At 39.7% G+C, this 25,494-nt stretch overlaps 1 protein-coding gene across 1 annotated transcript in view; it reads right to left on the bottom strand.

The window, feature by feature from the left end:
• The window catches only part of AOPEP (aminopeptidase O (putative)), a 187,457-nt gene extending 163,078 nt beyond the window's left edge, over positions 1-24,379 (bottom strand). Inside the window, exons 1-6 of the mRNA XM_069880603.1 lie at positions 24,365-24,379; positions 16,724-16,785; positions 15,090-16,052; positions 9,522-9,688; positions 4,437-4,593; positions 83-316 (exon numbers count right to left, since the gene is read on the bottom strand). Coding sequence (XP_069736704.1) covers positions 83-316; positions 4,437-4,593; positions 9,522-9,688; positions 15,090-15,895 — 1,364 coding nt within the window. The 5' untranslated portion in view covers positions 15,896-16,052; positions 16,724-16,785; positions 24,365-24,379. The remainder of the gene's footprint in view (positions 1-82; positions 317-4,436; positions 4,594-9,521; positions 9,689-15,089; positions 16,053-16,723; positions 16,786-24,364) is intronic.
• Between the last annotated feature and the right edge of the window lie 1,115 nt (positions 24,380-25,494).

Below are 25,494 nucleotides of genomic sequence, written 5' to 3'. Positions count from 1 at the left end.
CCTTCACGGTCCCTTCCAATCCAAACCATTCTATGATTCTATGCTTTTAACAAAATACAGGAGATAATAAAAAATTCTTTACCTAGCCATTCCGAGGCTGGAAAAGTTGGAAGGAACTATCAAAACATCAAGTCTGGAAAAGGGGTGGGTACCCAATGTGTTGTAAGCAGCTGAGAGGCACCGAGGAATTAGCTGAAGCAAAAGTTCTTTGCAGCGTTCCACAAGGCACCAGGGAGCGAAGACTCTATAAGGAATGACTGCCTGCAACCTGGCAGCAGGATTTTGGAAACGGCAGGGATATTCCACATGATTACATCTGACAATAACAAAAAAAAACAAAGAAAAAATAGGTTAGTGTGATACCAGAAATGTGCACAACTGAGTATGCGAAGATGAGAATATTGTCTAGAAATCAGAATGGCAGTTCACATAAACCTGTTCATACACATGCAGCACTGTAAAAACACTCATTACTACATGTCTGACTAGAACTGATACAGTTACTCATAACTAAAAAGATTAGCTAAACCTTGGTTTTATAATAGATACACATCAAAAAAACAAGTGCTCAAAAAGTGCATAAAGGAAACTAAGTAACCATACAAAAATACGTATTTATTCAGAAAACTCCTATTCAAACCACCATGAAAATAAAATTTCATACATATTAACATAAACATATTAAATGCAGTCAGAATTAAATTCCTAGCATTTTGTTTTTCCTATTATTTTTACTAAAATTCTCAAGGAACTTTTACCAACATTTTTCTTTCTTAAGTAAAAATCAACAGTAGATATCAATTCAGCCTATCACCACAGACATTTGAAAATACCACATTAGGATCAAGTTTACTTTATATTATTTTTACAGGATATGCAGAGCTGCAGCTGGAAGGAAGGAGGGATTAATCAAATCCTTCCTAAACACTGAGTCATATACCTTCACAACAATTTATGTGCCCAAATAGAGTAGTATCTAAGCAGAAATCTGTGATGTAATGGATTGACTGCACATATATAATCCGTTAGACATAAACCGTCGACCAAGTCCAGGGCTAAGTCTGGATGCAGCCACACCTGGACTCCTCTCTGAGAAGAGGTTTAGCAAACAAAGGGGTCCTTTCTGAACCTTGTGACTCAATGGGAGAGTCTTCCTGTCAGTTTTGACCCCACACTCTATGCAGTAAACAACCAACTGTATCCTGCCATCTACTCTAGTTAAATCATTGCTTAATTTACTATCACATTTTGTCAAATTGCTTTCCCTATATCAATAAACTTATTGCTGCTTCTCTCTTGCATGTGAAGTGCATCCCTCTGTCTGTGACAGAAACAAGTGGTATTTCTCCAGAGACTTAATTTTTAGCTTCAAATCTCATTTGCAGGCCTGTGTATTACTGTTCTCTTCATCCATTATTCTGTAATAATTTAAACACAATGAGCACCCTCCCTTGTTGGTGAATGAACCGACAAGAGAGGGTGCCCTCCTGGACCTGCTGTTTGTGAACAGAGAAGGCCTTGTGGGAGATGTGGCAGTAGGTGGACGCCTAGGACTAAGTGACCATGAGATGATAGGGTTTTCTGTTCTAGGTGAAGTGAAAAGGGTGGTTAGTAGGGCGGTAGCATTAAATTTCCAGAGGGCAGACTTTGAACTTTTCAGAAGGCTGGTTGGCGAAGTCTCATGGGAGACAGTACTCAAGGGCAAGGGAGCCCAGGAGGGCTGGGAGCTCTTCAAAAGGGTGGTCCTAGCAGCTCAGGAGAAAGCCATCCCCATCTTCTGGAAAAAAAAGCCGGCAGGGAAAAAAAACAGCTTGGTTGAACAGAGAGATCTTGAGTGATATCAAGAAGAAGATAAACGTTTATGGGCTTTGGAAGAGGGGACAGGCCTCTTGGGTGGACTACAGGAGGGAAGTGAGATTGTGTAGAGAAAAAATCAGAAGGGCTAAGGCTCAGCTAGAAATCAGATTGGCAAAGTCTGTGAAAGATAACAAAAAATCCTTCTATAAATATATAAATAATAAAAGGAGGACTAGGGAGACCATACAGTCCCTATTGGATGCAGAAGGAACAACAGTGACAGGTGATGAGGAAAAGGCTGAGGTACTTAATGCCTTCTTTGCCTCAGTCTTTAATTGTAAAGAAAGTCATTCCATCTGTGTACAAACCCAGGAGCTAGAGGAGCATAATGAGGCTCCCATGATCCAAGAGGAGGTGGTCAGAGCCTTGCTAGCCCGACTAGACACCCACAAGTCTATGGGGCCAGATGGGATTCATCCAAGGGTATTGAAGGAGCTGGCAGATGTGCTGGCCAAACCCCTTTCCATCATCTTCCAACAGTCCTGGAAGACTGGGGAAATCCCACTGGACTAGAGGCTGGCTGATGTTGTGCCCATCTACAAGAAGGGTCGCAGGGAGGACCCAGGCAACTACAGGCCTGTCAGTCTGACCTCAGTGCCAGGGAAAGTCATTGAGCAGGTGATCTTGAGTGCTATCATGAAGCACATGCAAGAGAACCGGGTGATCAGGCCCAGTCAACATGGGTTCACAAAAGGCAGGTCTTGCCAAACTAACCTGATCGCCTTCTATGACAAAGTGACTCAGCTGCTGGATGAGGGAAAGGCTGTGGATGTGGTCTTCCTGGTCTTCAGTAAAGCCTTTGACACAGTTTCTCACAGCATTCTGCTTCGGAAACTGTCAGCCTCTGGCCTGGACAGGCGCACACTCTCCTGGGTGGAAAACTGGTTGGATGGCCGGGCCCAGAGAGTGGTGGGAAATGGTGTTAAATCCAGCTGGAGGCCAGTGACAAGTGGGGTTCCCCAGGGCTCAGTGCTGGGTCCAGCCCTGTTCAATGTCTTTATCAAAGACCTGGATGAAGGCATCGAGGGCACCCTCAGCAAGTTTGCAGACGACACTAAGCTGGGTGGAAGTGTGGATCTGCTGGAGGGTAGGGAGGCTCTGCAAAGGGATCTGAACAGGCTGGACCGCTGGGCTGAGACCAATGGCATGAGGTTTAACAAGTCATAGCGCTGGCTCCCGCACTTGGGACACAACAACCCTGTGCAGTGCTACAGACTAGGAGAAGTCTGTCTAGAAAGCTGCCTGGAGGAGAGGGACCTGGGGGTGTTGGTTGACAGCGACTGAACATGAGCCAGCAGTGTGCCCAGGTGGCCAAGAAGGCCAATGGCATCTTGGCTTGGATCAGAAACGGTGTGACCAGCAGGTCCAGGGAGGTTATTCTCCCTCTGTACTCGGCACTGGTGAGACCGCTCCTTGAATCCCGTGTTCAGTTCTGGGCCCCTCACCACAAGAAGGATGTTGAGGCTCTGGAGCGAGTCCAGAGAAGAGCAACAAAGCTGGTGAGGGGGTTGGAGAATAGGCCTTATGAGGAACAGCTGAGAGAGCTGGGGTTGTTTAGCCTGGAGAAGAGGAGGCTGAGGGGAGACCTCATTGCTCTCTGTAACTACCTGAAAGGAGGTTGTAGAGAGGAGGGTGCTGGCCTCTTCTCCCAAGTGACAGGGGACAGGACAAGAGGGAATGGCCTCAAGCTCCGCCAGGGGAGGTTTAGGCTGGACATTAGGAAAAAATTCTTCACAGAAAGGGTCATTGGGCACTGGAACAGGCCGCCCAGGGAGGTGGTTAATTCACCTTCCCTGGAGGTGTTTAAGGCACGGGTGGACGAGGTGCTAAGGGGCATGGTTTAGTGTTTGATAGGAATGGTTGGACTCGATGATCCGGTGGGTCTCTTCCAACCTGGTTATTCTATTCTATTCTAGTCATATTCTATGACTAGACTGGAAGGAGGAGTAGTTGTATCCAAAATAATAAAACTGTGGGTTTGGAGAAAGAGAGCTAAGTAGCCACTGCATGTACCAGACAACAGGGTATTTTTCACTTGAAACGAATCATTGGTCTAACTTTATTTTATGAGACTACTATAACAGGTCTTTAATGTATGCAGTCAGTATACACCAACCCAGGCAAGCTACTGCACAAGCCAGTTCTAACTCTGGTATGGGACTGGACAAGAAAAAAAACAGGTAAGAGGCCATATTGTAGTAGGGGGTATTAGCTATCCAGAATAGATCAAGTCTAGTAACACAAACATCTTCCAGCCAGGCATTGTAAGGAACAAAGGATTACCTGGGTGTTGCTGGGGCAAAGTGTTATGAGATACAGGATGTAGAATGCAAATCCAGAGGATATTGGAATTTATTAACCGTATTGCTCACCAAGCAGCTTGTTTTCACACAGAAACAACCACACCCTTACCCATGAAATACTGCCTTTGGAATTGTTCTCTTGTCAAGATTTTTCTGTTCCTATTAAACAAGTTCCTGTACTAACATGACTCATTGTTACTTTCCACAGAGTAAACAAAAATGCTACCCATATGAAAAAATGAGTTCATTTTTTTCAACAATATTCTAGACACCCACCTGAAATCACTTTGTGAAGATGGCAAGGAAAACTCAATGTTTGTCTGGACAGGGGCTGTGAAAGACTGCTGTTTAACTTCTTGCCAGCACCCCACAGCAATAGTGAAGGTGGATGCTGGCATTGGCATAGTCACATAGTAGTACCAGCTCAAGAGACCTATAAATAAAAAGAACGTTTTTAAGGACTCATCAGTCACATCCCACTTCCAGTACTTGACACTTCCATGTACTTGAACTTTGGGGCCAAACCTCCCACCTTACATCCTGGTATTTTTGTTGAGGAATGAAAAGTAATTTCACTGCGATACATAGTAGCAGGCGTGTGTAACCACTATGGATTCAGTACTGCTTATTTCCTCTACTTGCTGATGTCTTTATTTCTAAACAAATCACCCGTAAATGGGATGCTACTAATGCAACTTATCATGACTAAGCATTTAGCATAAATAGATCCTCCTAGAAGCTGTGCTAAATCATATGGAGAACAGGGAGATGAATAATGGTAGCCAGCAAGGCTTCACCAGGGGCAAATCCTGTATGACCAACTTAGGGGCTTTCTGTGATGGGGTAACCACAGCAGTGGACATGGGTAAACCAACGGATGTGGTCTATCTAGACCTAGACCTTTCCCCCTGCCCTGGCCGCCCGCTGCGTTCCTGTGGCCACCTTGGAGACAGCACCACCTGTAGGCTAAGAGAAAGCAGTGCAGCTGAAGCGAGTAGACCACTTTCTACATCAAAAATAACATTTTGTACCACAAAACCAGAATTTTGTACCACAAAAACATTTTCAGATTAAGCAAGGACACCTTAGGAAGAACAAGAGATTAGGCTGGGTTTAGTCCAGGGGAAAACCAGAAGAAGAGCACCAATCCTCTCATGTGTAGTGCTTATTATCCTCTCCTTACAATCAGACTTAATTTAAAAGGCACTTGATTGCTATGGATAATTATTTTAGGGAATTATAATACTTCCAAAATATCTGTATAGGTAATTTTGGAAATTATTTTTTAATTTGTTTTTTCACGTCTGCAAAGCAAATCTATCATAACATAACTGCACAAACCATGCAACAGTACTCACCTTTCTATGAAGTATGACTGGAAAACATCCCATACAAAATTTAGGAGCACATTTAACAAGGGTAGGAAATTATAATCTATTTATATTTGTGCAAAAGAACAATTTAAATGCCATTTATTTCTTCTACTTGAAATAATAACGATGAATGAGGTAATTGCTTCGTAAAATTTGTAATGCATTCAGCTGTCATTGAAACCATTAAAATTGTTTTGAGTCCTGTTCAGTCCATTACAACTGCAGAAATACCTGAGATCCTGAGTCTGTTAATGCCAGGTGCAAGAATATTAAGAGTATTTTTACTTATTAGTACATTTTCACACAAATAGTTGGCACTAACACAAATATAAACACCACAAAACACATACAACGTCCATGATTCACTAAGAACCACAAAACTCAGCTGCCTCTAGGGAGAAAGAGAGATAGCACAACACACCATGTGATATACAAATTAAGAGCTAGCACTAATACATAAAACTACAGCTAAATAAGTAGTTACACCAAAATTACTATTCGGCTGGACCACCAGGATTAAAAACCCTCCAGCTCTCTGAAACTCTTTATAACTTATAGAGATCGTAGATCTCATCTGAAAGCCAGAATTTCCCTCAGAGCACCCTGACATTCATGCCAGAGCATTAGTTCATCGCTGCCTTGGAGGGATGAGTAGCATGTGATGAGTTGTCAACTCCAATGCTGTAGTTTCTGATACGTGCTGGAGATGAATCAACACAAGTACAGGACTCTTTTGTTTTGCCATGTGGAAAGCAAGAGCACAAACACAAGCAACTATTGGTGCTGCTGCCCACAAAGCAGTAGCAGTGGCTTTTCTAGCACCATATTTCCGCTCAATAATAGAATACACCTTATCATTGGAATCTGAGATGGCAAAACATGACTGAGGACTACATAATAGGGGACAGGACAAGAGGGAATGGCCTCAAGCTCCGCCAGGGGAGGTTTAGGCTAGACGTTAGGAAAAAATTCTTTACAGAAAGGGTCATTGGGCTCTGGAACAGGCTGCCCAGGGAGGTGGTTGAGTCACCTTCCCTGGAGGTGTTTAAGGCACGGGTGGACGAGGTGCTAAGGGGCATGGTTTAGTGTTTGGTAGGAACGGTTGGACTCGGTGATCCGGTGGGTCTCTTCCAACCTGGTTATTCTGTGATTCTGTGATTCTGTGATAATGGTAGAATAACTGCACAAAAAGAAAACCAGTCAATTTCACAATTAACTGTCGAATGTCTGCTTCTTGAACATCAATCAAAACAAATGTAAAAGCACTTGTGACTAAATATATTTGCACTTTCTGTGGGTTACTCTAATATGCTGAAAGAAAGTAAAACTGACAAGTGTTGAAAAACAAATCCAATGGTTAAATGTTTTACATTACACACATACACTTTCTCCCAAAGGGCACTGTGAATTGCATTTTTATGATAGATTTTTCTTCTCTAAGTACTGCTCAAAGAATACATGTTTTTTTCAAGTACTTTTAGATCATACTTGAATAGTTAGCATTTGTACCTGAATACATGACATACCAGTCAAACAAACACAGCCTCACTTTATTTCAAATGACAGGATAAGCCATAGGTCTACCGGACACGACGCAAAAATGGCACATATGGAAGGAAGTACACTACTAATATAAGTAGCAAATGAGGAAATCGTGAATGTTGAAACACTCAGTCTAGCTATGCACTGGATCACAACATCTATGAATTTAGAGATGCAGGTCTGTAACGCAGAATGCAGATCTCTGTTTCTGAGCATGAAGGTGTCATCCTTGGCTGCTGTTCTCTTATTGTTGGTCTGCACACTTGTTATGAATAGGACTTTTAGGGGAAAAAAATATTCAGCTACCTTGTAATTTTATTCAGAATACATTAATTCACAATTGCTTGCTAAAATGCTTATTCTTTACAAGAAACTGTATATTGAAAATCGTATTTTATGCTCTACCAGTTAAGTGTGATTTTATAAATGTGCAGAACAGCAATACCATATTGTATATAAATAATTTGAAAAAGAAAACTTATTTTAATTTAAGCCACCCTGAAAGCTTTGAAGTGTCTTATAAATGTAAAGACAAAATTTTTAAGTTGGATGATTTCATATGCTATACATTATTGCCTAACAACAAGATCTTTCTGGGACAAATTATTTCACACTACAGGCAATTTTGAACTTTTTAACTTTTAAAACTCCTACTAATTAAATTAACAAATTTGTATTCCTAAATTCATTATTCCAGGCCTCAAATTAGCACTTGAACCTTGCATGCATTTGTTTTTTAAAATATCCCTCATAATACTGCTCCTTTTCCTTCTTTCCTCTGTATCTGTTTTGTAAATTTTTACAATTCTGATTTGCCATTTCCAACTGTATACAAGCACCAAGACAATGAAAGTCTAATCATGACTGAGTCTTTGAGAGCTAACGGAGCACAGTGCCTATTACCCTCAAAGAAATCCAGCAACCCTTGCTGTATGGATCTGTAAGAAGAACCTTCCACACTCTTAAGAATTCCATCCTGAGAAGAGGCAGAAAGAAAACTGTAAGGGCAGAAGTGCAGTAGGTGCTCCTGTTGCTTCTCTTCACTTCAGTAAAGTTCAGCACAAAACTTTGCCATTGTCACATAGCTCCTAGAGGAGCCAGCTTTAATGTTACATTTGGTTCTTCCCAGTTCACTTCAAGCTTTTCAGTCAGCACTTCATTAGCACAATGAAGCTAAAGTAAGTCATTTTGTCCCTACTGGCCTTTATTTCTTGCTTTCATAGAGTTCTTAGGAAAGGAAATACACTGGTTTAGCCTTTGAAAAATTAAAAAAAAAAATTGAAGGTAAAACAAACAAAGCTTTAAACTGACATACGAATTACCAATATAACCTTAAAAACCCCTTCTGTTCTCCACAGGGGTGGTAACGCTGACACTGGGTAGCCCTTGTGCTATCAATAACAATATGGTACACTGATATCATTCTTAGCACTCCTTCAACTGCATTTTAAAAATTGTTTTCCCCACAACTAAGGGTAGTTTTTTTAATTTATATATATATATTTATTCATTTATTTATATATTTTTTTAAAACCAGAATGACAAAAAATAATGTTAATGAGGAAATAATTCCTTCACAATACAGCCTCCTCAACTAGCTAATTGGGCTAAGAGACTATCGATTTTAACTGACCTATGCCAATTGATACAGGCTGATATTTCTTCCAAAGTTTCTATTTCTAGAAATATATGTAAGCATCCTCATTCCTCTTAATATTTCAGACATCATAGCCACCACTAGAGACATATATGCAACATGTCATTAGCAATGAACTGTTGTAAGTGTGGACTGAACTAATTAAACAGTGATGGCAGAGCTGTCCTAACAGTCTGAAGTTAAGAGCACTCTTGCTTTCTTGATATTGAGACAAGAAAGTTTCATTGTCAAAGTGAGCTGAGCAGCTCATCATGGCAGTTTTCCATTTTTCAACAGCAGAAACGAGTTGAAATAGGCTTCACATATGGCGAAAATAACCAGACAGTTCCATGCAAATGGATTAACTAATGGTTCTCAAAACAAGGAAACTTCTTTCCCTCAGGGATAATCCTATAAACAACACAGAATAAAAATGCCTGCTTGCTTACTGATGCACAAAGTATAACCTACCAATGCCAAAAGAAATCCCCAATGAATATCAGGGCACTGACCTAATACTCTTCATATACTCCATATGTTTCACAGGAAACAGATAGATATGTCACAATGACCACTTCTAATCATTGGCCTGCTGAGCTATACACTTACACTGGAAAACTAAAACTGGAAGTTAATTATCTACCTGTTGGAGCAGGTAACATTTCCACAGAATGGCATGGAGAATACAGAGAGACATGCAAGTGCTTTTAAGGTTCAGAATTTCATTCTTTCCAAACTCACATAATTACCAAGATATACTTCTAATTATAAAATTGTTGAAAACAATTTGCTACAGACAATATATTTTACCTTCTTGAAGCTGGACTGGTTCTGCTGAGTTTTCACCGCTCATTAGCACAACAAAGTCTGCAGCTGTTCGGACTGACGCTTGCCATGTTGACAAGGCAACAGGTGGTTCTTGGCATGGAAAAAGGGCTCTGTTGTTTATTGGTGATCCCACTGTATAAACACATGGCCTAGAAAGAGGGAAAAGAGGTTGGAGTTACAATAAGAAAGACTGAATTAACTCTTCCCTCAAAAATTATTTACTGATGGACTGAGCTTTTTTTAATCTCAGCTTTGTAGGTTTTGAACCCGACATGAACCAATCAAAGTATGATCTAAGCAGTTTAAAACAGGATGAAGAAAAGCAAGATTAGCACAGTAATTTTACATAAACTAGAAAAGAATAACTCTAGTCTTTCCTTTCTCCTGCTTATGCATGACCATTCCAGCTTCATATAACTGCTCTCAGCTGAACCCAAAGGCCAATGAAGGCTTCTGATTATCTTCTGAAGATGCTATTGCAGGGCTTCTCCAACACCCGAGACACCTTACCATTGTCGTGATAGTGCTTTCATTATCATTAATTCCATCTCTCCTTACAACCTGGAGGATCATCCCAACACAGAGCAGTAGATCTAGCCTTCAGCTTCCTTAGTCCAAGCCTCAATAAATCTTAAGATTCTTACATTTCTGCTTGCAGTAAGGTAGTGCACACTAGTTCACCTGACTTTCAGAACTCCAACCTTGGGACACATATGAAATGAAAGCATTTCTTCAGTCTCAGCCTCCTTTTTGCTGTTCACATAGCAATCTTATAGCATTCCTCTTTTTACAGTTGCTCAGACTTTCTTCTAGACAGCCTCTTCATCTAGTGCTCCTTTCCAATTTCAGCTGTTTTTGACAATCTATAATATTTAGACCCAATATTCTTGGAGCACAACACAGGATATTGTGAATGCTTGAGACTAAAAATATTCTGATCAGTATCTTTCATAATTTGAGTTTAATAATCATCTAAACATTTTGGAAAACAAGAGAGAGGTTGTTAGGGTAAAATCTATTTCGCAATGGCTCTGATTTTAATATCTTGCTTGCTCCTCTCCAAACAGGTCCTTCATTCAAATTATTCCTTCCCCAAAGCCAATTTGAAACTACCTAGAAAGAAAGAACTTGGAGATACTGACAGCCACACAGGAAAAATACTCTGAAACTATTTTAGCTTTCTTGTCATAAACTCTCCTTTTTTTCCTGAGTTCCAGACTGAGCTTTCTGTTCAGCCACGCTGCTCTTCTTCCCTGCTGGCCTGTCTGCTGGTACATAATGTAAAATAGTTTCAGTCTTCATGCCAGTGACATCCAGCCTGACAAAGACACTTGACAGAGGTCCATAAAACAAATCACAATACGTTCAGCAGAACTCCCTACTAGTGCTTTGCTTTTCAGCAGAAACAGTAACATCAAATTATTTAAACACAAAATCAAGGTCTGTTTTATTCGTTCAGCTGCACGTTACAGAAATGCAAAATTATTTATAACAAATAAGGAACCATGCAGTTCAGTGACATCTGTGATACATTTGAACAAAAATGTTTCCTGAATTCTTTAAAAATACATTGATATTTTAATCTAAAAATAGGATAGCATAAAGATGATCAACTGCACAGGTAAGAAATGTTTTAAAAAGCTAAGGCATTTAAATTGGTCAAATAAATATCAAGATATCATAATAATTTTTTTAAGGAGATCATTTCACACTTTCCAATATTTCCAACTTTGGAAAATTAGCACAAGGTTAACTCTTCCTAGGCCATTACCCCCAAACTGCTCAATCATCCTTTAACAGCTTCTAAAAACATACTTCGTTTCACAGCATTCTTATGTAAATAATAGAATCATAGAATGGTTTGGGTTGTAAGAGACCTTTAAAGGTCATCTAGTCCAATCCCCTGCAATGAGCAGGCACATCTTCAACTGGATCAGATTGCTCAGAGCCCTGTTCAACCTGATTTTGAACCATTCCATGGATGAGGTTTCTACCACCTCTCTTGGCAACCTGTTCCCATGTTTCAGCATCCTCATTGTAGAAATTTCTTCCTTATGTCTACCCTCTTTTAGTTTAAAACCATTACTCTTTGTCGTAATTGCAACAGATCCTGCAAAAAGTCTGCCCCCTAGTTCAACCTAGTTCACTTAACTCCCCAGAACTTCTCCTTTTCTGTACCTCAGATATCTAGGGCTTAACCTGAAAAAAATGCATGTTGGCAGACTGATTCATGTACCTATTCATGAATGCCAAGCTAAATAATGCATAGGTAGTTTACAGGACTAGGGACTCAGTACTGAAAGGTTTCAATGTCCTGGAATATCTTTCACTGATATTGTTCATATCAATGATGTTCTTTTATTCCTAATCCCACAATGAGGAAATTAATTCCATTCCAGCCGCTCATCAGCATCAACAAAACCCTTAACTAATTTATGACAGCACTAGAAGTGGCAATAAGTAGAGCAGAAAAAAGGCAGGAGGAATCTCCTATTAAAGGTGAATTAGCACGGCTATCTACTGCGAAAATTACCTCTTTAATTTTAACCCAAATGTGTCAAAAACTTTTCTTAAACAATAAAGAGATGGGTTCCTAGGATATTTTAACAAATAAGAACTCTTCATAATGATCATGAGAAAGCATGTAATTCAAAATACACTGGTAGCCATGCTGATGCAACACTAACTCATAAGAGTTAGGCAAAACTGTTTAAAGACCTTGATGGGCTAGCAAAAACTCTCTCCTTGCAGTAACAAAAGATGTTTTACACACATTATTCCCTCCACAAAGCAGTTATTATAGTGCCTAAAATAAGTTTTTACTTTAAATAATTTTATAATACTTAAGATTAGTAAGAATACTTCAAACAAAAGTATAATTTTGTTAAAATTGCAACCTTATGTTTGTCATTTCTAGTTTGAAACCCTAGTGCTGTATTGTGCTAGTAAACAATTTAATAATCATCTAAACATGAAAACTGAAACAGAACTGTTCTTCATTCATGACAAACATATCACAATCATTATAATCAACAGGTTTTTTCTGTTTTAATAATTGTTACTGTTTACTGTTAAAAGTCATCTGCCAATTTTAAGAACTGATACTGGCCTTGTAAGTACAACTTTTAGAGACAATAATATGTTTATATTTATACATATATGTATGTGCATACCAACAGATACTCATAAACATATTCTATTCCTCTGGTTTGCCCTCTTTTTAGTACTTAATACATGAAGGCCCCCAAGAACCACTTCATTACAAAAAAAAGAAAAATGTTCTAAGGCTAAGGAAAACCCTCCTTCTTGATCATTAATGTACTTGAAAGTACCAAAAGCCTAAATAAGGAAATGCTGAAATTCCGTATATTCAGTTCAAGGCCGGGTTGGATGGGGCCTTGGGCAGCCTCATGTAGTGGGATGTGCCTGCCCATGGCAGGGGGGTGGAACTAGATGATCTTTAAGGTCCCTTCTAACCCTAACTATTCTATAACTCTATGATTCTATGATTCAGTTCTTCTACTGAAGAAGTGTGTCCTGCTATGCTAACATTAGGTTTGTATAAACATACCCCAACTTGCCTACACTCATCCCAAAAACTTTAACTGATTTTTTTTGTGTATTAAAATACATAATTTTTTGAAAAAAATAAAACGTAAGACATCATAAAATAGTTCATAGGTTACATTTCAAAACATTGCACTAGTGTTAAATTAGAGGAAACATACTGGAAGTGGCCGTGCAATGCCTGCACTTTCTTATTCACTTTTCTTCATGGTTAGAATCACAGATTATAGACTCCTCTGGGAAAGGACTTGGTATCTGCCTAAAAAAGCACCACGCACATAATTTGAAACAGTTTAAAGAATTCTCCTATGAGAATTTAATGTGATAGCACTTCCTCTATGCATTATAAATGGAGCTTATTTTTAGAAAGTGAAGGAAAAGTAAGACAGCATTTTGTACAATAATCTTTATCACTAAATTTATAGGTTCATCACATACAGGATTTGATATTTAAAATATAGCAAGAAAGTTTCTAATGACTGTGATAGAAAACTTATTTTCTTACAGGCATTAACTTCTGGAATACCCTACAACAGACTGAAAATAAACCAGCTTGAGACTACCTGCTTCTGTCAGACTGCCTGACTCACATTAAGCCATCTTTTCTTGCTTCATTAGTGATTCATAAAATTCCATATATTTGTGTACAACTGCCATGAAATGTCTCTAAAGTAAGAATAATGCTTTGCAGTGAAAGCAAAAAAGAGTCAAAACTAAAAGATGTTATTGATTTCGATACATAAAAGAAACCTTTAAATGCTCAAAAACACATAGAACAAAACACAGATGAGTCTTGTATCAGCTGAGTGTGGCTAACATTTGTCTCAAAGTCTTTAGTAAGGGTCAAGTTAACACAGACACATCAATCATCACAGGCCCTACATTTGCATGCAGACAAAATTCAGAATTTGCATAACTAATGATACTATATTGAGTTAAGTTTCCTAAACTCATACCAAAACTAACTCCTGGGGAGTGAAGAAAGGAGAGGGAACAGGAAGAGGTAATGAACATGACTGAGACATTCTAGGACTTAACGCTGCTCATATATGGTTTAGCAGTAGAATGAACAATTACAGTTTAAAAGCCTCATTTTCCTCCCTAAAGTGGATACTAGTGAGAAGGCCCTTAATTTCTGCTACGATATATGATATGATATGAACGGAAATGATAATTTGGGAATGAAAAGCAAGAATATAATTACGCCAAAGTTTGTCTTCCTCTTTCAACTTTGTTCCTGTTTTTTAGGTATCCTAAAAAACCCCAGACATTAAAATCCAGCTTTGAACATTATAGTAAAACAATTACAGTTGTAGAAGTCAATAGTCGTTTGTAGTTCCCCTCCTGTAAAGAGTGTATCTTAAAGATTTCTGTACAGTACTGTGTACTTCCACAAACACTAGATAAAATTCCAGCTCTTGCAGTTTCAGTTTGCAGGTCACTTGCCATCAACAATGTACTTTACATACTAGATAAGGAGATTTTAAAAGTTGATTATGAGAGACCAAGAAAAGACTGCATCACTAAACTTGTTACAATATTGATAAAACACCAGTTCTGAAGCAATTCTATGAAATACTACATATACTGATCTTTATGCTGTATGATCAGTTGTGTAAGCCAGGAAAGAAAAAGAACACAAAGTATTAAAATGAAAATAACCTGTCATGCATACCTTGTCTTCCCCTAAGTGGCAATTCCCTATTCACTGCATACATTTATTTCAACACTCAACAATTCTTTACTCTCACTCAGAATGAGCACTTAAGACAGGACTGAGGTCTGCAAGTCCATTAGGGTTTCTTGAGCAGAGTTTGTGTGTTCTTCTACAGGACAGCAACAGCATTCAAGCCAAGGATGAAATGAAAACAACAGAAGAGAATATTCATCATCTTTACAATTGCTCGGCACTACCTCATTTTATATTCTCACACCAACATTTGAAGTTAATACGGGCAAAGTTTTCAGCTAATAGTTACATACCTGCCACTCTGGTCTGTGGTCCATGTAACAGATCTTCCCTCTGGTTTGGTTTTGTACAATATTCTTATTGCATGAGGAAAGTCCGCTGGAGTCTTAATTCCTGGTTTCCTTATCTCCAAGCTCCAAGGGCCAGCAGTAAACAGAAGCTCTCCACAGCCAGGTGCTTGGCTGCAGCAAGTAAAATAGTAGAGTTGTTCCTTCCAGCGATCTGCAGGCAAAGTCACAAGTTCATGAACAATTTGATTCCTGCGATTTTCCAGCTCCTTTGAAACATCAGTTAGCTCGGCCAGCCTTGTCAATTTTTCAATGCCTGACACAGAAGCAACATCCACCTCCTCAACTTTTAGCACTGCTAAATCACAGCAGTCCAGCACCAGCAGAAAATCTTTGTTCCCATGATTCCCTATGTCATAGCAGTCCTTTGAACTAGAAATCACAGAAGCCTGATCCTGGTTGCTATGGTTACCATTTTTATCAGAAGTATCTTCTTCGCCTTTGCCACAGGCAGTTAAGTCTTTATATTGGTTTTTAGATGAACAGGCGCTCACATTTGTTGCAGGAATGTGGCAGGGTTCAGATGCCGTCATTTTACAGGCTTCATCAAACTGTGACTGGCAGGCTTCTTTGCCAGTACTGCTGGTTTTTCTGTACTGGCTCCCAGTCTCAAAGAATAAAACTATGATGCCTTCAACAACTTTTCTTGTAAAATCCACATCCAAATCCAGCACATAGTGTTTTGCAAGCATATAGCTAGTGTTGGCCATTAAGGGCAAGTCATCCTTCATGGGGTCTTGCTGTGTCTCCATTTTCCAGTCTACTGGGCAAAAGTTTTACAAAGCCTTAGACATTTCTTACATATCATGTCTCCACAAAGAGCAAGGATATTCAGCCTCCTAGTGCCAAAAATAATTTTGATGTATCATCAGTATTGAAATTAATTGCAGTTCCTCCACGTCACACATTCTATTTAGAAAAAAAAAAAGAAATCAGATCATGGGATTAATTGTTTCTTCACTATTTCCAGAATGAACCAAATCTAGAAGTTATTTAAAGGCCAGTTGCCTTTATTAAAAGCAGTACAGCCAAAGGGTGATTTTGTCTCGATTAAACGGCATCAAGCTACTTGCTTCAGGATTTGCTCCGAAGAACCCCTGGCTTTATTTTTCAGAGAAGATCTCAAGTGAAACTATTTCTAGACAGCTCTTAAGAACTGAAAGAAATAGTTTACAACAGGCATCCTGTTGACTCTTTTCACCCACAATAACAACTTAGAAAAGATACATCTAATTTAATTTATTACTGCACTGTTTGTTTTTAAGGTTGTTCTAATTCTCTCTAATGCATTACCTCAAATAATACTGATCATTTTTCTGCTGTGATATTACATAACGAGTGTCTAAATAACCTTAAATGTCTTCAAGTTTTAAAGTAAAAATTTCATCTACACAATACATCTCCACAGATTAATATACTTTCCAAATGTCATATCAGCACTTATAGTAAATTACAGCAAAATGAGCCAATTTACTATGAGTGCATTCCAAGTATTCCTTTGAGACTGCTCATAAAGGTTTTTCAAGTTTATAGTTAAATACTTAACATACGTGATTACATCTTAATAACTAGAAACCCACCACAACTTGGCATACTAGCATCTCTCAGAAAAGGTTTTCTCACTGCAAAAATATGCAAATACCTATAAAGACAAGAAAATATTAAAACACATCAACATTGGTTGCAACAACAGGCAGAAGTTTAACTGTCATGCGTTCTCTACTTTGCTATCAACATTGAGCTGAAGTTATGCACTTTTAGCTCATTTAAGTCCTTTTTGTCTACCTTCAAGAGTAGAAATAGAAATCAGAGAAGAAGCCACCGTTAACATGTGCAGCTTTCTCCCTGCCAGTTCAGTAAAACATTCATGATAGGAGCCAAGTCTGTCTTTAAGAGCCATTAGTGAGCAGATATTCTCTGTGACATTATTTCACAGCCTCATCAGAGACTTCAGTTTTTCTGGACTTCTCAAAGACAACACAGAGAAGAACTCAGACTTGCTGTTTGATTGTTAGGAATACAGAGCATGCTATCAAGCTAGTATCAGTACGTGAAAGACTTGGGCCAAGAAATTACCTATGCTATTCCCTAAACCAGCTTTGCACAAAGCACACAGAATACAGCAAGGATCTCCTTTCTTTGATGGTTTCCTACCAGTCAGAAACAGCCCTCACAAGCATGTCTTTGAACACAAACTGAGAAAAGTATTTCACTTCTTTTATCAATCCTCTGCACTTTTGCAACGATATCAGGGCATCAAGCTCACTTCAGAAAGCACTCTTTCACTGAAACATTCCAGTAAATTCAGAATAATTTGAAGATAGCCTGCAAAAGACATTCACAGCATCTTCTTAACTGCTTGCAGTACACATTTGTCAACTGAGAGTTTTCCCAAACTTCTTCTCCAAATACAATGATCATTTTCTTCATCATAAGAGTTTACTATTCCGAATGCTTTCAAACTTGGTGCATTTGCAAGAAACACTCTGCATCTTGCACTGCCTTATCTGACGTGTGCTTTCAGGATTTAGCCTTGTATCACGAGCGATAAACTGATTCATGCAGAGTCATAATGATTTCAGTACAGCTTTTCCAAGATTATTCATCTTCAACACTGATCAGTGTTCTGCCAGTTTGACTTAAAAAAAAAATATAAGAGGAAGGTGACAAATTAATACCCCAAAATGCATATTGGGCCCTAATACCATCAAATGATTGCTCTCAATTTAATGAAGTCCAGAAAATTGTACATAAATGGAACTAAAGTATTGAAGAAAACCTGTAAGAAAGGCTGCAAGATTCAGCAAACCTCAATTAGGTGAACCTATAAATATTACACGGCTATGACAATCATGTCCTTGTCTCGACACCTAACTGAGAATATCAGTAGAGCAACAGAACTTTCTAAATGCTGTGACATGAGCAATGCATCTGCAATGTCTGTTTGTTAACACTGTGGACTGAACTTGATGTTATCTGGGTATTTTTCTGACTTCCAAACCTTATGACTTCTGACAGGTTAGTAAAGTACTGGTGGTAAAGAAACAAAGTGATGTGGTGGAAAAAAAGACCTAACACTGAATTGGCATTCAAGAATCCCCGTTTCACATAAATACTTAGATTTTCTCATTTGAACACCAAGTATAATACAACACTGATACATTTTATAAAAGGTAAGTACTATACTCAAAATAAATACTTGTGCTATATATCCCTTTTTTTTCTCTCCTGTCTTCCACTTGGAAGTTGTGATCATTTTCTTAACTCAAAAGTACTAAGATAATTACATTAAGTTATATAATAATCCTCTCACTACGGTAAGAAGTACCCCTGAATATCTAAAAATAAACACTAAAGCTGCAGTTCAATGCCTAAAAAAATGCATTTATTTTGTACTTAGAAGATTGCCAGATTTATTCAACATTAGTTAACAGGGCAGATTAAAAAGTGACAAATAGTGCCATACAAGTAAATTCAATCTGAAATTTAAAAAGAAAGCCACAATTAATGGAATCTTTATAAAAAATAAATTCTATAATTATAAGTCTTCTTCAAAGCTATTAATAACAAAACACGAAATCCATAAGATTTGAGAAACAATTGAAAACAAAGGCCAATGATGCTAAATTTGCGTGCATAGTGGATATACAGCTTTGTTACTTGGAAGTTTCAGATCAACGCTCCTGTTGAGTGAAGCTGACATACCTGATCATGTTTACAAATAGAGCAACAGACCAGAGGAACACACTTGTAGATTTATAAGAACGATTACTGCATACACTCTGACACTAAATTTTAATTCAGATGTAACTCTGCGCCTGTTTAATCCAACTCTCAAATCCCTTTGAGATTTCTTAGCTTTCAAAAATTGCATGTAGCCTCTATCTCAAAGCATTAGTAAGGGAGTTTAAATGGCTTTTTTCAGGTGTTTTGGCTTCTGAACTCCAAAGTGCTCATAACCACTCCCAATTGACTCCATGCAATCTCTCAACTAATGCAAGCATCAAACACATCTAGGTGTGTATTCACAACAAAACTACGCTGATCTTAGCCTGAGATGTCACAATAGGATGTGTGTCTTTTTTCCTCAAACTTCTGCTTAAGTCTTTCCAACTACAAAGCCGCACAAGTGTGGAGAACAGCTCAAGGGAAAAGGCAGGAACATGCAGCTGGGAACAGAATAAGACAACCATGTGGGAAGCAGCTCAGATTGGAAGAGACCTAAACCCAACATGAGGCCATATCCAAATTTAACAAAAATTGTTAAATGTTTTTTTGTGGTAAGAAATACAGTAATGCACTGTTTTGTTTGTTACACTTAAAAGGAAAATAAAATAAAGAGATGGGAGAAGGAAAGAACTTGGAAACAATCCCATCCTGCAGGAGCCATTGGAGAAGGAAAAAATAAAACAACCAGGTATCTGAACTACCATGTGAATATACCCATTACAAATAGTAAACCAAGAAAGTGAGATTAACTTATACAAAGTAGTCTAGTCATACCTGTAAATAGCCTGTTCAAATCTAGAATGATCAATTATGATACTTGATACTGATGTTCCATTATTCCAGGAAGCTGTTATTTTCACTTGCTAACAACAAACTATTCCAGTCCAATTCCACTGTAACATTAGTAATTCACATAGGAAAATCAGAAAAGTCTGAGGTTTTTGGGAGGTCCAGAACGGTCACTACTAGATGAGAGCAAATGAAAGGCTTACCGCCTTCAAAAAAAAACCTCCTTGAAAAATAGAGAAGGTAAATGGTGCTTGGAGAGAACTCCATAGTATAGTGGCAAAAGCTAGAAATATACTATCCAGAATTCACTGAATCAACTATTCCCTTTCCAAGCACACGCTTTATTTCACTGCACTCCAGCTAGATCAGACAGTGACAGATCATCTTACATTGTTAAAGAACAGTGAAAGGCAGGAGCAAAATGCAGTCGTCTAAGATGCATCTTCCTGGCAAAACGTGGGACTATGCCAAACATGTTCTTTTAAAGCATACACAAAATACTTCTTATTTAGAGCACAACTGTAGCTATTTCTTTTCATACATTTCCAAAATCTCAGAAAACTAAAATGCATGAAAGAGTGGGTTGTATGACAGAAGATCAAGAGAAATGATCTCCAACCAAACCAGATGGTTACAATTCTGTATTTGACATCTACCAAGTCCTGGAAAATTCCTAACTTAAAGCTGTTCAAAAAATTAGAATATATTAACTGCTTAATGCCTTAAAGAAATATAACAACTTTGCACGTGTGTGTGCAAAATTAGAGCACCACAAACTTATTCATACACAAATGCTGACAGAAGTAGCGAGCACTAATCCCAAAGACAGAGGCCATTTCAATCTCAGCTTTTTCATACAGTACACAAATTCATTCCCTGAAATAATTGCCAGTTAATGCAATTAAATAGAAATTTACACAAATAGTTTCCCTGAGAACTAAGGACTGTCAGACAAACCCTACCAATATATACTAGGTACGAGGATATTTCTCCCAGCTACCTATTCTGCCAGAATCATCCCCTTTGAACAACAGTTAACAGAGACAGGTGTCTCCCTGCACAGTCACTCCAGCCCACAGCCTGGCACACGCAGCCAAACTGGTAATTTAAACTAATATTCTGGGCTGCACACACAGATGTCTGAAGCACAGACACCAACTTGTTTGTATTATGTACTCACTATATTCTTCAGAAGGCATAGAAGTATTTCAGTACCACAAACTTTCCCTACATGCCACCAGCCAATATCCAGATGGCCAATATCCATTACACATTTAAACAACACCTTTTTTTAATCCCTGTGTAAAAGATAGTGCAAAATAAAGCTGTTTGTTTTCTCATAATGTTCAATTAAGTATGATTTGCTTAGTCCACACAGAAATGCTAACTCAATTGCTTTCAAGATGTAGGTCTTAGTATTTCAACCTACAATGCTCCCCACTTAGCATTTAAAGAAATTTAAATTTTTTTTTAAAGTCCTTTGCATGAATGCTCTCCTTAGTAACTGTAAGAGGTTTATAATTAATTACATTTGAACTACTTTCAAGGAAGCTTCTTCCATGTCCATTTTTATAGATTTTTCTCACAGTGCAAGACACTAAAATCGTATCAAGAAGTCAGTTTTGAACATCAGCATCATCATTAAGCTTGCTATTTAATAAAAAGTAATATGTATACATAGTTTTGGTAATTAAAACTTGTTTTTATACCACACATTTAACACAAACAGCTAAGCCTTCTTATGCCTTTTTAAGACAGGAATGAGTTTTTCTGTAGGTGAAAGTAAGGCTTAAACATAAAATAGAAATATTTGGTAATCTGAAACTACAAAAGAGCTTGCAGACTTTATCCTGGATCACAAGAAAACCAGCACATAAGCATGAGGCTTCGATGTCAAAGGTAATGCTTTCTAACATCCCTTGACAAAGCAACTGGTGCCTTTACAGAAGCCATTTTTTACGTCCTGAAACTACAGAAATAATCACAGTGATGGAAGACTTTCTTTACCAACTACAAGTTGGCAGCAGTGAAAGTTGCTTCCCATGCGTTGAAATCACAAGTCAAGATCAAAAACTCTTTTCTTTCATCTGAAATAAGAAGCAACACAAAAATTCAAAGTCCTTTTCCACCCTCAAAATAGCCATTCCCAAAGAAAAGCCCATAAAGTTAAGCAAATATTGAGACAAAAGCACAATTTACTACCAGTAAACGAGCCGGAAAGAGCATCCCAGTAAACCCATAACTCGCCTAGCCTATTGGCAGCTGTTTGTATTACAGTAGTGACCAAATACCTAAAATCATTAACCACAGAACAAATATATGCAGCTAAAGGTCTAACAAAATCCTGCCCTGCAGAAATCTACAATTGCTATTTTATAGAAAATCCACCTGTGTAAGGATGGAATTTTACATTTTTATTTTAAAAATTATTTCGAGGTGGACATTATCAGAGGCAACCTCCTATACCTAATCCCGCTTGAGGTAAGGCATTGAAATCTATGATCTTCAGCATTCCCTTCAACCTCAGTGATGTGGAGATGCTGAACAGCATTAATGAGGTGCAAAATTACCTCAAATTTTATTTCCATTCAAAATATACCAGAAAAGGGGTACAGGTGTGGGTGAAGTGGAAAGATATTCATACACAGAAAGTATCCAAATCAAATCTGTGCTGAAAGAGAATGACTGCTTTTAACTTAATGCAGCTGCCATTTATAATTACTACCTACAATATGTGAAAAAACAATATCCTTAAGGCTGGAATCATAAAAAGTCTTCTCTTTCCTACGCTGACATTGGCAAGCCACCTCAGTCTCCCAACTCAACCTTTGCAAAACGAAGCATTATCCAGTGAAAAGGACTTAAACAATAACTCAGCTGAAATCCTCAGACAGATTACAAAATGCCTTTTATTAAGACATGAGCTTCACCTGTACATTTTTAAATGCTGAAGAGGTCAACAAGAAAAAAAAAAAAAGTTTCTTAATGAGCTTGGAAAAGCTTGAACACGATTACATTTAAAGTACTTCCAGGAGATTATAGAATCATAGAATGGTTTGGGTTGGAAGGGACCTTAAAGATCATCCAGCTCCAACCCCCTGCCATGGGCAGGGACGCCTCTCACTAGATCAGGCTCCCCAAGGCCCCATCCAACCTGACCTTGAACACCCCCAGGAATGGGGCAGCCACAGCTTCCCTCAGCAACCTGTGCCAGTGCCTCACCACTCTCCCAGTGAAGAAATTCTTCCTTACGTCTAGTCTGAATTTGCCCCTCTACAGTTTATACCCATTGCCCCTAGTCCTGTCACTACAAGCCTTTATGAATAGTCCCTTCCCAGCTTTCCTGTAGCCCCTTCAGGTAATGAAAGGTCATCATAAGATCTCCTCGGAGCCTTCTCTTCTCCAGGCTGAACAAGCCCCATTCTCTCAGCCTGACCTCATAGGGAAGGTACTCCAGCCATTGTATCATCTTTGTAGCCCTCCTGTGGACCCTTTCCATATCTTTCTTATGCTAAGGATTCTAGAACTGGACGCAATGCTCCACATGAGGTCTCACAAGAAAGGAATAGAGGGGCAGAATCACCTCCCTCAACCTGCTGGCCACACTTCATTTGATGCAGCCCAGGACACGGTTGGCCTTCCGGCCTGCGAGGGCACATTGCCAGCTCATGTCTAGCTTCTCATCAATCACCACCCCCAAGTCCTTCTCCACAGGACAGGTCTCAATGACATCATCCCCTATCCTGTAATAAAAATGGGGATTGCCCCGACCCAGGTGTAGGACTTTCCACTTGGCCTTGTTGAACCTCATGAGGTTCTCACAGCCCCACTTCTCCAGCCTGTCCAGGTCCCTCTGGAGTACATCCCATCCTTCCAATATGGTGACTGCACCACTCAGATTGATTTCATCTGCAAACTTGCTGAAGGTTCACTCAATCTCACCATCAATACCATTGATGAAAATATTAAATAGCTCTGGTCCCAGTACCAACCCCTGAGGGGCATCACTTGTCACAGATCTCCATCTCAATTTTGAGTCATTAACCACTACACTTTGAATACAACCATCCAACCAATTTCTTATCCACTGAACAGTTCACCCACCAAATCCCTATCTCTCCAATTTACAGACAAGGATGCTGTGTGGTTCCCTGTCAAAGGCTTTACAGAACTCTAGATAGATCACATTTGTTCGTTTTCCTGTGTTCACTGCTGTGGTTACCGCACTAAGTTGGTCATAGGTGACTTGCCCCTGGTGAAGCTGTGCTGGCTGCCACTCATCACCTCCCTGTCCTCAATGTGCTTTAGCATGTCTTCTAGGAGGATCTGTTCCATGATCGTCCCAGGCACAGAGGTGAGGCTGACAGGTCGGTAGTTCCGAGGGTCATCTTTTCTACCCTTTTTAAAAAGGGGCAGAACGTTACCCTTCTTCCAGTCACCAGGGACGTTTTATACTTAAAACCTGGAGCCCTGCAAGGAGGGCACCCAAAGACGCGTGAAAATGAACAGCCGGCACCGCTGGCTGCATATCTGCAACCACGCAGCCCGGCGTCCCTTCCTGCCCATCCAGAGGGCGCGGAGGCAGGCCGCGCGGCCCGGGGCCGTGTGGGGGAACGGGGAGGGACTGCTCGCAGCTGCCGAGGCCGAGCGGCGCCCGCGGGGGCACAAAACGAGGGAGGGAGCGAGCGCAGCCGCGGCATTACCTGCGGAGCTCCGCACCGCCCTCTGGCCCGGCCGCCGCGCCGCCTGATGACGTCACGGAGAGGCCGCGCCCACGGGCCGCACAGGCCCCGCCCCAGACCCTACAGGCACCGCCCATACCGACCCGTCACCGCGCAGGCCGCGCCCCCTCACCCCGCCTGCCCCGCCCCTCGACCCATAGGCCCCGCCCCCACCATCAGGCCTCGCCCCCCTCATACAGGCCTCACCCCTCTGGTACCACCCCTCGTGCAAAGACCCCGCCCTCTCTTCCCCAGACCACGCCCCCTCACCCCCCAGACCACGCCCCAGGCCCCAGAGCCTCTCCCCGTGGTCTGAATACAGATGAAATCAGTATTTGTGAGAGTTCTTTCTGAGAAGGTTTGATCTGTATAAATAAAAGTGAATGAAAATACACATTACTTCACAAATGCTGGAAAACTAATGCTTTCTTTCTCATCAGAAATACTGTGGCTCAAGCAAAAGTTACATCACGGCAGCCTTAGTGGTGTTCCGTGCCCAACACAGGTCGAGTTTCCCACTTATGCAACAGGGAAATACAGAGCTCTGGAAGTCAGCTGTGCTTTGCTAAAGATCAGTGGATTGTCCGTATAATCAGCTGGTTTTGCTTTCACATGCATGCGTGGCAGCCTTTTCTAGTGCCTGAGAGAATGCGTTGGTTTAGCCTAAAAAAGCTAAACCAGAACCTCATCATGATCATAAACCAACCTCTCTGTTGCTCTATATTTACCTCAAGCCTATGTACTTCCTGAAAGAAGAGCTATTTTCTGACAAATAACATTTCTTCTTGCTGTTCAAATGCGTACACCATGGCACATAATCTTTCCCTTTTACAGTAAGACACTGTGGATTGCTGTTGTAAAGTGAACAGTGGATGGCCAGGTGTACATGAATTTCTGAGGCTTGCTTTACTTGACCTTAAACACAAAGTAGTTACGTGTTTGTGATTCCAGTAGTGAAGTTTATTTGCCATTAAAAGGAAAAGCTCAATGTAAAAATACTACTGTAACTTTCACCAAAACACCTGGAGATTACACAAAAGAAGGCTCCAGCCTTTAGTTGATGACAAGATGCTGACCACAAGGAAGTAAAAGTCAAGGTTACATTCTGGAGT

The sequence above is a fragment of the Phaenicophaeus curvirostris genome, chromosome Z (assembly GCF_032191515.1).
Source record: "Phaenicophaeus curvirostris isolate KB17595 chromosome Z, BPBGC_Pcur_1.0, whole genome shotgun sequence".
In the NCBI taxonomy this organism is placed as follows: domain Eukaryota; kingdom Metazoa; phylum Chordata; class Aves; order Cuculiformes; family Cuculidae; genus Phaenicophaeus; species Phaenicophaeus curvirostris.
This window is presented reverse-complemented; position numbering and strand designations above follow the sequence as displayed.